At 49.1% G+C, this 12,803-nt stretch overlaps 1 protein-coding gene across 2 annotated transcripts in view; it reads left to right on the top strand.

Moving 5' to 3' along the window:
* Positions 1 to 10,416, top strand: part of LOC135901078 (uncharacterized) — an 80,087-nt gene extending 69,671 nt beyond the window's left edge. Inside the window, exons 3-8 of one of the 2 annotated variants that reach the window (XM_065430754.2) lie at positions 1,165 to 1,335; positions 2,888 to 3,018; positions 3,423 to 3,536; positions 8,354 to 8,575; positions 8,980 to 9,079; positions 10,159 to 10,416. In XM_065430754.2, the coding sequence (XP_065286826.1) occupies positions 1,165 to 1,335; positions 2,888 to 3,018; positions 3,423 to 3,536; positions 8,354 to 8,575; positions 8,980 to 9,079; positions 10,159 to 10,273 (853 nt within the window). In that variant the 3' untranslated portion in view covers positions 10,274 to 10,416. The remainder of the gene's footprint in view (positions 1 to 1,164; positions 1,336 to 2,887; positions 3,019 to 3,422; positions 3,537 to 8,353; positions 8,576 to 8,979; positions 9,080 to 10,158) is intronic. The other variant, XM_065430755.1, reaches the window with a different exon arrangement.
* Positions 10,417 to 12,803: the final 2,387 nt, after the last annotated feature.

Below are 12,803 nucleotides of genomic sequence, written 5' to 3'. Positions count from 1 at the left end.
AGAGGCGTTGGTGCATACGGTGGATATAGTTCGTTGGCATCATGTTAATCGGGTGAAACAATACATTTATACTGGTCGTACGCTAAGAAAGCAGCGGCAACATGAGGACCAGGGTACTTATGCGGAGCAGCGCTGCTACATTAGGAAAATGATTTCTTTTGCGGTAGTACCGTAACGCGGGCCAAACCCCACGATAAATTTACACTGACGTAGACTGAAAAAAAGAAGGAAAACAACAACAACGTCGTCAACCACAGCTACAGGTTTTCCCATGCTCCAGTTGGCTGCGACAGACGTGTAGGTTAGTGCCTATAGGTCACGCTTTCTTACATAGTCAAGCGCACGGCGAAAGCGGTGACGAAGAAAGATTTGTACATCGTGCTGAAAAGCGAGAGGGCTAACATACTTGGAGTGTCATATGCAGCGCGTTTGGCAACGCTGCTTCATGAGTGTTTCTTTCTCTACCACACGAACTCGCGCGAGGACTACGATGACTAGCAGCTGCGTGTCCAGTCACAACTTTCTCGTATTGTTTATTGTATTCCAGATAGGGTACGAGAAGGGAAAACGTCCAGCAAAGCACGACAGCATGTTCAAATGCAGCAATGGCTTATAGTAGAGATAATTACTGATGATTATATTCAAGAACAACACTCAAAACCACCCAAGTAGTTTCTATGAGAAACAACTTTTTCTATATAGCTTGAGAGCGGTGTGAAGCAACGTTCGTTTTCGCCGTCTAGTGGAGGTAGCTTGGTCAACAGTAGTTGTTGTTGTTGTTGTTGTTGTATAGCAGCATAGCAACACGCTGCATAGCATTAAACGTTCATGCTGCTACATCGGGGCACGCAATGAGTACCCGGACAGCCGTCTACCCAGCGAGCCGGAGCGAGCGTCAAACCGTCGCGATTTTCTGCTCCCACGTGACCACTTTCCGCGTCACGGCGACACGACACACACACCTCCTGGAAAACGAAACTAGTTCGGAGAAGGCATATTGTAGTCAATTATGTAGGGCGCCCCGAGGCTTTCTAGTATTTTATCCGTGGTTTTCATCTTCACGGCCTTCATTTATCGCAAAAAAATAATAATAATAAATAAAGTCGGAGATGTCATGACGGTAGTCCTTCAACATAAGGGACTTCTGGACCATGGCCGACGCAGGCAGACTGCGATGGCGGGCGACTCGGTGCCCCGGCTTCCTTTCCAAGACTACACTTCACGAAGCTGGGAGCCAGACCTGTGGTCGCGCAGCACGCAGACCGAGTTGGCCGCCGAGAGCAGCACGCAGACGGAGCCGCTGGCCATCTCCACCGACGGCGCGCAGCTCCATGAGTATACGCTTCTGCTACTTGCTTCGTTACCTTCGTTTGCAAAGAGCGAGGGATACAAAAAAAAAACATACTGTACATGCATGCACGCCATTTAATGCTCAAAATAGAAGCACGCTGTATCTGATACAGTGCTGGAACGCTCACTCTGTGGACTAATCCATAGTAATTCGATCGTTCAAGGAAAACGAGAGCCCACAAACGCGTCATCACGTCGCACGTGGAATAAACGAGCGGAAATGAAAGCGCAGCCGCTGCGCAGCCCTTGTCACGTCATCCTCGTCACGCTGCCATGATTCCGTTGTCGTCATGTCGTCGCCATGTCCACCTTCGCGCACAGTCATGCCTCCTGCCAAAACATGTCGACGGTCATTTGTATATCGCCATTATCAAACACCGTTACCAACGCCCGCACTATACTTCGGAACTATTGCTAGTGCGCCCATTTGATTTCTGCATAAGCCATTCGCTTGCTTTTAAAATCATTTTCGGTGGTTTCTGCTACATCTTTCTCTTCTTTCTAAATTTTTACTTAACGACAGCACTGCTCCATCAACCTTCTTGTTCTGTGCCGCTGTCTTGTGTGATGTCCTATCAATCAAGTTTAGAATACTAACCTTAAGCTATAAAACCAAACTAAAAAAATATAACTTGTAATTCAATAAAAAGAACCTAAATTTTGCAGTGTCTTGCACGCGAAAGAAATGTCGAGACGATCATCATTTTCATTGCAGGCTGTACGGTTGCCAGCGAAATATAACACCAGGAAAATCCACAACCACGTAATTAACGTATTCATTGAGGCAGTATTGATAACAAGCTTTTTGAAACCTGACCCTCCCCCCCCCCACAGCACACACAAAGTCCTCTATAAACTTTTACAGATGATAATTAATGCTCAGATGGCAAAGTAATTAACGTGAAATCCGTTGCACTGAAAACCACAGAACTTCAAATGACGCACGTTTTCAATTCTCATCTCACATGGGCACCTTCGGGCACGCCCGAGTTGATGCACTTGAACTTCAGACGCATCGTTGTACGCGGTCAGTTCAAGGGAGTGAACTTCGCTTGAACTTGAAGCGCTTGGTGCGTGTATTCTGTTTGGTAAGTTCACTGCAGACCGACTTGATTGGTGGTTGTCGAAAGTGCATGTGCGAAGTGGTGCGACAGGGCCGTTCCATAAGTCTTGGCAAGATAAACAAACCATTTGCAGCACTTCAACGACAGTATTTATCTCACGCAGTAAGAAGGCCTGTAGAAGAAGAAGCCTAGTGCATAAGCGTGCCAGCAAAAAATGCGCTAAATCAATACCATGTCGAACATCGGGTCCACTTATGGGGCGTATTTTGTACGGATTGTTTTCTATCGATTCTATTCCGATACTGTCCGTCCCGCTAAACGGTACAATCAAACGCGATCCGGAAAACCCAACTGACGCGCTTTATAGACAAGCACGCGGGAGAGAGCACTCGAGCACCGCCGCGTAAAATAGAACATTCAATAGATAATCCATTACTTCCTTGCCCAACAGTCGCTGCCTACTGTGGTTGCAGGGATGATGCCCGGCACGCGTTCCGGCGGAAGTTGTCCTCTCGCTGGAACGCGATGCAGTTTGTCGTCACGATGGCAGCACTCGGCGCCTTCGTCTTCATCTTGGTCGTCATCGCCGCCGTTCTCGAAGGAGGTAACGTGTGTCATCGTTAAGCCCAAGGACATCCCCCCCCCCCCGTACCATGTCTGGCCCGTTGATATGAATATTACGACGCCACCTACACAGCTGTCAGAATACAGGATAATACAGGATACAGGACAATGAATGAATGAATGAATGAATGAATGAATGAATGAATGAATGAATGAATGAATGAATGAATGAATGAATGAATCTGTTTAGCGCTTGCGGTGACTTATTTCGCATAGATAACAGCCTCAAATTCGCAGCTCGCAGCCAACGATCTCGCCCGGCAAACGCTTACAAAGTACTAGTAGTATAGAGACTTACTGCAGTAGGTCCCCAGTAAAACGTACATATCGGCGTCTTCATTTGCTCCAATGGTGTTTCATGTTGGCGTCGGCATATTTTTGCAGTGAACATGAGCCCGAAGGTGGACGGCTTCGATCTGCTGCCCGACTTCTTCGAGAACGAACCGCCCGTGTCGGCTGCGCACGAGCGCCCCGTGCACATCACAGCTCCAACTGCCGGTCAGTCAAAGACACGTGCATTTGTCGCCCCACCACCGAGCGTTTGCACCGAAAATGCAAAGAATCATCAGACGGGGAAATCAGAATCAGAATAGGGAAAGATGCACACGCTTCACATTTGTTACTTATATATATATATATATATATATATATATATATATATATATATATATATATATATATATATATATATATATATATATATATTGCTTTTCGCAGAGACTGCGAAAGGGGATCTTGTCGCGGCCCGCTTCGTATTGATCGCCGGCGCACTGCCCAACGGCGACTGCTAAATGCCTCCAAGCGCCGAGTGGTTACTACCCCGGTCGTTAACTATCTATCAAGTTTCATGGCGAATTGCGGTGGTGGATGTCGCATCGCGAAATCATAGCCAGAGGAAAGCCCTCGCAAGACGCCTTTAACGAAGCTCAAAGTTGTATTGCGCACTGGATCCATAACGTCGAGGGTCATCACGCCCTTGAGGGCAGCCACTTCGCATGCTGGCTCAGAAGGCATCTGCTGCATTTCTCCTAGCCTACTACAGCCACTAACACAAAGAGCGCAGGCGCGACACAACTGGGCGACACGTACGCTGCGACTGTCTTAAAGAACACCTCACCACGTTTGGGCGTTGCTAACAGACTGTCGCTGCGCGTAAATCGCGCACTCACGCTAGCGTCTGCAAAGTATATCACTGATGTAAGCCGCGAAAACAGCGGTAAATTTTAAAAAATCCGCGTGTTTTTATTCTCCTAGGAGCCAGCGGGGCCGCGAGCTGTACAGATAACGTCGTGCGTGTGGCGCTTCGTGTCGCGCGCGTATCCGCGTCACGCGCATGCCGTCTGCAGACGCTAACGACTCGGGCTGATTCCCGTGACATGCGCAGTGCGCGGAACCTCGTCTGGGAAATGGCGCCGCGCAGTGTAGAAGCTAGACAAAAAGAAAGAAGGCGGCGGTCTTGACGGCTCCGTGTGAGAGGAGGCAGGAGAGTCGCTTGCGGCCGCTGCTCTAGGCGACTCTGGCGTCATTGCTTTGAGCGCTTCTATATCGGCTACTAATGAACCCTTTGTAAAAACTTGTTGTCGAAGAACACTCCCCGAAGGGCGCTTTACAACTTCTATAGTGTGTCAACAAAATTGTTGCCGGGAGCCTTGCGAAGGTTTCTTCGAATGGGCACTGAAACACGTTTTGAAAAACGGCAAAAGAGAGAGAAAGAAACTGTATCGATGTGCGTAGATCTTTACTGGGGTGCATACGACCGCTGACACGTACGGCAACGAAACGGTCCTGATCTTGAGACAATGATGCCCGTGAACATGCTAGCCAAATGTTATGCCGCTGCGTGCAGCAGGGAGCGTACGAATCATAGTTTGCTTGCTCTCTCCTGTGAGTTTCGAAATCACAGCTTTTTTTTTTATAGTCCCGGATGCGATGTCCGCGATGACCTTACGTGGGGCGCGGCAGCACCGCATGCACGTCCTTCGATATTTTTTTCAGGAAATGGGGAAGTTGTGAACGCGTCCCGCCTGTCCTGTCCCCGTTCTTTTGTCACTCTTACAGGCAGCTTTGAGAAGCCAGCCTCTAAAGGTTGCCATAAGCAAACGGTTGAAAGACGAAAAAAAGAAAGATAGTGATAACGCATTGCTATCGGCACCACGTCAGCTGAGAGGAACGGATGAGTTGAGGAGGAATGGGTAAATATTGCATGCGTTATATCTCCATTCATATTGCTACGGAACAGTATTTGCGATGACAAAGAGGCGAGCATGGTGAAGACGACGACGATTAGAGGCTAGCGCGGGCTGTTACCTCTTGGCCAAGTGCGGCGCATTGCCTTGTATATATACTTGTATATAGCTCTTCGTCGGCGTCTTCCTACGTAACATATCTGGTGGAGGTGCGGGGTATAAGAAGATGCGGGACGGGCGGAATCGAAGAAGCAGGGTGGGTATCAGAACGATGGGCCGAGCAGATGGTGTGAAGACCCATGTTTGCGAACACCTGGCGGACAACTGCCTGGATCAGGGAAACCGTGATTGCAGGTGCATTGGAGGGGCTGGAGTGAAGGCAGCCGGATAGGCGGCCTTGATCTCACGCCGGATCATTCTGGTAACATCGCCAGTGTTGTTGGGACGAGGAGCGTCGGCACAGGAAGATATCGCTGGAGTGTTGGGCAGACGGGCAAACTGCTGGTCGATACGTCGGCTTTTAGCGAGTTCCAGGCGGCGGCACTCTTCTATAACGCCATCCACCGTCGCCACGAGGCGTCATCGGCAATGCCTTTCAGGATGTGGGAGACCTTGTCGGGCTCAGTCATGTGTGCGTCAGCTTTGCGGCACAGAGCCAAGACGTCCTGAATGTACGTGACATAGGGCTCTGTTGACGTCTGCACGCGGCCAGAAAGCGCCTTCTGCGCGGCAAGTTGGTGACCGTAGGGGTTGCCGAACAAGTCTCTGAGCTTTTGCTTAAGCGAATCCCAACTGGTGAGCTCATCATCTTCGTGCGTCCGAAACCAAACTCGAGGTGTGCCACAGAGGTAAAAGACTACGTTGGCGAGCATGATAGTAGGGTCCCACCGGTTATTGCGGCTGACGTGTTCGTACAGGCTGATCCAGTCCTCGACGTTTTCCCCATCTTTTCCCGAGAATACGCCAGGATCGCGGGGAGCGGGGAGAGTGATGCAGGTGTCGGAGCCGGCGGAGTCGAGTTGTCGTCGGTGGGAGCCATGAGGGAAGGCTCGACGTACCGTCCACAGCGAAGCTCCGTGACGAGGTACAGGGAACGTCCACCTCCACCAGATATGTTACATAGGAAGACGCCGACGAAAAGCTATATACAAGTATATTTACAAGGCAATACGCCGCACTTGGCCAAGAGGCAACAGCCCGCGCTAGCCTCTAATCGTCGTCGTCTTCACCCTGCTTGCCTCCTTGTCATCGCAAATACTGTTCCGTAGTAATATGAATGTCAATGTGAATGGTTCCGTTGTCAAAGACCATCACGCGCTTTGCTGGTTATGCTCACTGAAAGATCCTACAGAAAGACTTGGTTGCTGGGCCTTACGCCTCCAAGAATATTCCTACTCTGTCACCTACAAATCTGGCCGACTACACAAAGACGCTGACTACCTGTCTCGCTACCCGGTAGACGAGCCTGACGACGCCGACAGTAGTACCGCCAACGGCATTTTCTCTGTGTCTGCCTTCGCTAACATCTACGAGTACTCATCGAGCGTCTGCGCTCTACAGCTACCGACGCGTCCGTTCGCCGATATGTCCTCCAGGGCGGCATTCTGTACCGAAGGAACCTCCTTCCTGACGGCCCTGATCTTCTTCTTGTCGTGCCAAAAAATCTAGGACAGACTGTGCTCTTTGAGATGCATGACGCACCCACTGCAGGACATCTTGGGGTAAACCGCACGTACGACCACGTCCACCGCTGCTTCTATTGGCCTGGTCTCGCTCGCTCCGTCCGACGCTATGTTGCTGCCTGTAATCCGTGCCAGCATCGGAAAACACCTCACTTGCTACCTGCCGGTCATCTCCAGCCGATCACCGTCCCTGTGGAACCGTTCTTTCGTGTTGGATTAGACCTCCTCGGTCCCTTTCCCACGTCATCCTCTGGGGAAAAATGGGTAGCCGTCGCAACTGATTACGCCACCCGATACGCTATCACGCGGGCTATCCATGCCAGTTGCGCCACTGAAATCGCGGACTTTCTCTTGCGTGACATTATCTTATTTCATGGCGCCCTGCAACAACTGCTTACTGACCGTGGTCGTAACTTCCTCTCGAAAGTTATCGCCGACATTGTGCGTTCCGGCTCCATTCAACACAAGCTGACTACCTCATACCATCCTCAAACCAATGGCCTGACAGAGCGGTTAAACCGTACTCTTACCGATATGCTGTCCAAGTACGTTTCCAAGGACCACTACGACTGAGACATTGCCCTTCCTTACGCCACATTTGCGTACAATTCTTCCCAGCACGACACCGCCGGATTTTCTCCATTTTATCTACTGTACGGTCGCGAACCGACCTTGCCCCTAGACACGGCACTTCCTCCTGCTGCGATCTCAACAAGCGAGTATGCGCGCGACGCCATCGCCCTCGCGGACCATGCACGCCAGCTTGCCCGTACTCGACTGACGGCCTCGCAAACCACTCAGCAGCGTCAGTACAACGCCCGCCACCGTGACCATGACGTACAGTTTTCGCCTGGTGCGCTCGTGCTCCTGTGGTCACCCTCTCGTCACGTCGGGCTTCCAGAGAAGCTCCTTTCGCGATACACAGGGCCCTAGCGCGTGCTCCGCCAGGTGGCGCCTGTGACGTACGAAATTGCTCCTGTGCGTTCAACCTCGTCCTCTACTCCGGCACCTAGTGATGTTTTGCACGTCAGTAGGCTCAAGGCCTACTACACTGCTTCCGAGTCCGTCGTTTAGTCGCTCCTGGATGGCGCTTTTACCGCCGGGGGTAGTGCTATGGAACAGTATTTGCGATGACAAAGAGGCGAGTAGGGTGAAGACGACGACGATTAGAGGCTAGCGCGGGCTGTTGCCTCTTGGCCAAGTGCGGCGTACTGCCTTGTAAATATACTTGCATATAGCTTTTCGTCGGCGTCTTCCTACGTAACAATATTAAGCCCTCTCGGAAAAATTGTTTAGGAATATCCGCATTTTTTTTAAAGGAACCGCACTCCTTCAGATGTGTTGCTCAGGTTTGAGAAACTATGTCCCAAGGCCCTTCAAAAAGGATGTCGTGTATTTTTGTATGTTGCCGAACGCATCCCAAGACAATGCTGCATTGTGTTCGCAGAACATTCTGTGACTACTACCTCGCTGGCAACGAACAGCACTGCGACAGAACTGCACGGTTCCCTTAGAACGCATGCCAAGGTGCGCAAGGTGACCAAGACTTTGCCCCGGCGTCCCGCAGCGAGGCAAAATAGCACAACGTTTTCGGCGACGAAAATGCCGATTACCGCGGGCTCCAGACGGCGGGTGTGGACCCTGTCACCAACCATGGGCCGTCGCCTGGGTACGTGTGCGCCGTATTGTAGACAGGCCCGGTACATGTTATATAATTTCGTACTGGTGGTGTCCTCGTTCAATGTGACGCCTGCAGTCGGAAACGGGCGCGTGGGAGAAACGTCTGTGCATCTCTTCCACCTCCTCCGTTGCCTCGGCAAAGTCTCTTATTAACCTGCGGTTTAACACGCATGTCACATACAAGCTAGATAGATGGTTAGCCTTCAGGCCGTATTCATCGCCATATCAAAGTGTGTAAGGCATTTACTGCGGCCTAATTGGGGTGTACGAAAAGAACAATTTGAGTCTAGTGATGTTGCTATAAGGGAGCAACACCTTTAGCTGAGCACCTTCCTCGTTGATAAAGCGCGGTATTGGATGAGATCGACACTCTTTAACCTTGAATTTTTGTAGGTGTGCGGATCATCGGCAACCATGACTACGCCACGCGCAAGGACCATCTTCAGGAGGTGACGGGAGATCTCGGCATGCCATCACCTATCATCGAGAAATAGTGAGCCTTGAGGGTTCTTCACTCTCTGTCTCCGTATATTGCGCCCCCCATCTGGTCCGTAAATAGCTATGTTGAACATGAATAGGGCTGGTGTTGAGCTCGATAGAGAGAAACACACTGGGAACAAAACGGGCTACATATCTTTCCATAATGATAACAATCTTTGTAAAGTTAGAACACTCTAAACTTGCTTCGAGCAACTCGATGGACTATTGCTATATACGTAAGACTGAACGGCAACAACAGGGCTGGGCGAAATGGTGAGAACGTTGCTACAAATCGCATCGTCCGGTCCTTTTCTTGCCAATGATCCTGTTTTAGCAATTTCGCTTCTAATTTCCCTGTACCAACCGATCCAATTAAGCAGCATTGCAATGTCGTCTCGCGAATTCGTGCGGTCATCAAATAGTGAATCTGCGAGAGTGGTAAAAGTATGGCAGTAACTAAAGTTTACAGGTGTGATGATCAATCAGTCGTCTATAAAACCTAGCATAAAGACTTTTTTTGGATAGAGAACGTAAGAGCTCTGTTGAACAGGCACAGAAGGTTCGTGCATTCTTTTCATTATTTGTTTGCCTTTCGTAATAAAACGCATGTTGTATACTTTTTCCACCCGTAGCAAAAGGCTAGTAGTGGGTCCAATCAGTATTTATTAGTAAAAAGCAGGTCAAATCGTTGTGGACATAGCGGCAATATGGACATGTATAAAGACATAACACTCAAAACTAATGTTATAATATAATACATATTCTAAGCAAAAAAAGAACAGTACAATAACCAAATATGCAGAAGAAAAGAAGTGTTCTTGTGCAAGTTGCACGGGAAATATCCAAGCAATATATATTTTTCTTACGCGAGAATTCGAAAAGTATACTTGCTCTTGTCAGCAGGCAAGTGAGGAGAGCACCTATCGGAATGTTGTTACACAACTAATAGTCAAAACATCACCACATCATCTTCAACACAGCTCTGCTCTTCTGCAGTCGTAGCAAAGACGGTTATCTTTTGGTGAATTATCTGCAGTGCTCCCGAATGCCAGTTCACTGAGGTGTGCTCTTCTTTGTTCTTTCTTTCCTTAGCGACGATAACAAGATATCCGGGGAAAGGGCCGATCACGAGAGTTCTCCCAAGACGCGCAAGTCCCGATCGCCGTCCGCGACACCAGCCGGCGACTTCGTGGAAGAGATCGTCTAGCGCGAGTGCGCTGAAACACCTGCGCACGACTGTCAACAACGAGGAAGAGCGCGTGCCATAGGAGCATCGCGAAGGATTCATTTCAGCTTTTTTTTTTTTTTAAATGAAGTAGCTACTGTTGCGATAGCTTCAGATATAATGCATCTTATTGTAGTGCAATTTTCCAGCCCAAAGGTGGGGCATCCGAAAAATTGACCTCCCTTCCACTACTGTGAAGAGGGGTGCAAGCGAAGCTCGCGATCCGCGGCTCTTCGTTGTCGTAACGCCACGGCTTCGCGCTCCCTCACGGCGAGGTCGGCACGTCGACGACGAGCCCTTCCTCGAGCGAGTTCCCGGCGGCGTTCATTAATCAAACGCCGCCTGTACTTCGGCCGAACGCACGACGCGCGGCCAACCCATCGCAGCTTCGATAGTGTTCCGATGCGAGAAATGCGTTCCTCTCCCTTTACCTAGACACGTACGCGACTGCTATTGGCGGAGAGAATGACGTCAAAATCGCTTGAACAGGCGAGACAAGACAAGGCGCTCATTATCAGCTCACGTTTATTGTTTGATTCTGCGGAATATACGTACAAGTCTGAATTGTAGAGAGATAGAAGGACATATGAAAGAACACTTCTTGCGCATCGAGCCTTCCAGCATACATGAAACGTGCCTAAACGAAAAAAAATCGCCCCCCAAGCACTCCGTACAGATGGTTACCCAGCGAAGCTGAAACGTGCGACCTCGGTGTTTATCACTGGGTTAATCCAGATGGTTCGTTAGTCTTTCTCAATTATTGGTTAGGTCTTTGTGTTTCTTAATGAGGTTACACACACGTTCGGCTGCGACGGAGAGAATGTCGTCAGTGACGGTATGCCCGCAGTCCGCCGTTGTCGCTTGCGTTCGATGTCTCGTGTTTGCTCGGCGGCGTGGTTAGCAGAATCCGCCCGCCATTGCCGCTTGCTATTCTTCGCCTACGAATGGCTCATACCCCCGTGAACGCGGCCTCTCCATTACGACGACAGAAGTAAAATTGTACGCTGGAATGATGAGCGGCAACGCAGCTAGGTGTGGAAGAAGACGACGACGCTCGAGCCATTACTCATGATATTTTCTGTACACAGGCGCGTACAGACGCATTTACGTTTCGCCTAGCCATATAAAGCTTCACTTTAAAATTTTATTATTCTGGGGTTTTACGTGCCGAAACCGCGATATGATGATGAGGCATGCCGTAGTGGGGCACTCTGGATTAATTTTGACCACATGGGGTTCTCTAACGTGTAACCCAATGCACTGTACAAGGACGTTTTTGCATTCCGCGCTATCGAAATGCAGCCGCTGCGGCCGCGATTCAATGCCACGCCGTTGGGCATAGCAGAGCAACGCCGATGCTATGCTATGCCACCACGGCGGGTCCTAGGGGTTCTTTTTTGTGCACTTAAATCTAAGCACACGAGCGCTTATTTGAATTTCATCCCATCGAAATACGGCCCATGGCGATTCAAACAGGCCGCAAAACTTCGGGCGAAAAGCAGTCCAAGACCAATTGTCCCCGACACCAGCAAGAACTGTACGGGCAGCTTCTCAACATCCTTAAAGCCTGCTTGCAAACAAGCTTTCCAGGGATGAATGGCTGCTGTATGACTAGCTTTAAAAAAAAAAACTGAAATAAATGATTATAAAAAAAAGATCAAAATTTGTCACAAAAATAAGAAACAGAAACTGCTGAGGGACTTATCAGCCGTACGTTAACAGATGAGAAAGGGCCCGTTGCCAGGAACACATCACTGGTTGTAGCGTAATAGACAGAACTACTACTGACTGGGCTGCCAAAAACATTAAATGACAGACTACGAGCAAACAACACAGGTTCCCACATTGGCTTCCGCCATAAAACGAAAAACGGAGCTGGTACTACCCATTTTGTTTCTGCATTGCTTCGAAAAACTTTTGTCGTTGTTTCACTTCTTATAATTTGCGACACTTTGTTTTGGTGGGTATAATGGGAACAGCGATTGAAGCGCGACTATGTGAGAGGCATATATATATATATATACTCGTTATATATATACTCGTATACTCGTTTTCTCTCTTTGATTTAGCCATTCGATATGTGTAACTTTTTCTGTGCATCCGCCCGTCATCACAAGTCTTCCCTCAACAAGCATCATACATCGCCTTCGTCGACCATTTTGTCATCGCTGCATATACTTCTCGCCCTGGTCGTCCACCTCATTTGGAGTTTTACCTTTCGGCATAGCTTGTGAACGATGCAGCGCATGCACATTAAATATTGCATGACAATAAAGTTGTGACCTTCGTGACGGATACACAAAAACGTATTCGATGAGATTACACGTTGCATAGGATGAAAATAAACAAAATTGTACGCATCACTGTTTGTTGTAAAGCATTTAATTAACCACTTTACTTAATCCCCGCTTCACATAGGTGCCACCATGTGCGTTGCATCTGCATAATTTCTTTACGAGAAAAATCATTCTTTTGGTTTCAGAGCAGCTGTTCAACGCCTAGGTATTACAAG

Source organism: Dermacentor albipictus, chromosome 1 (genome assembly GCF_038994185.2).
Source record: "Dermacentor albipictus isolate Rhodes 1998 colony chromosome 1, USDA_Dalb.pri_finalv2, whole genome shotgun sequence".
NCBI lineage: Eukaryota > Metazoa > Arthropoda > Arachnida > Ixodida > Ixodidae > Dermacentor > Dermacentor albipictus.
This window is presented reverse-complemented; position numbering and strand designations above follow the sequence as displayed.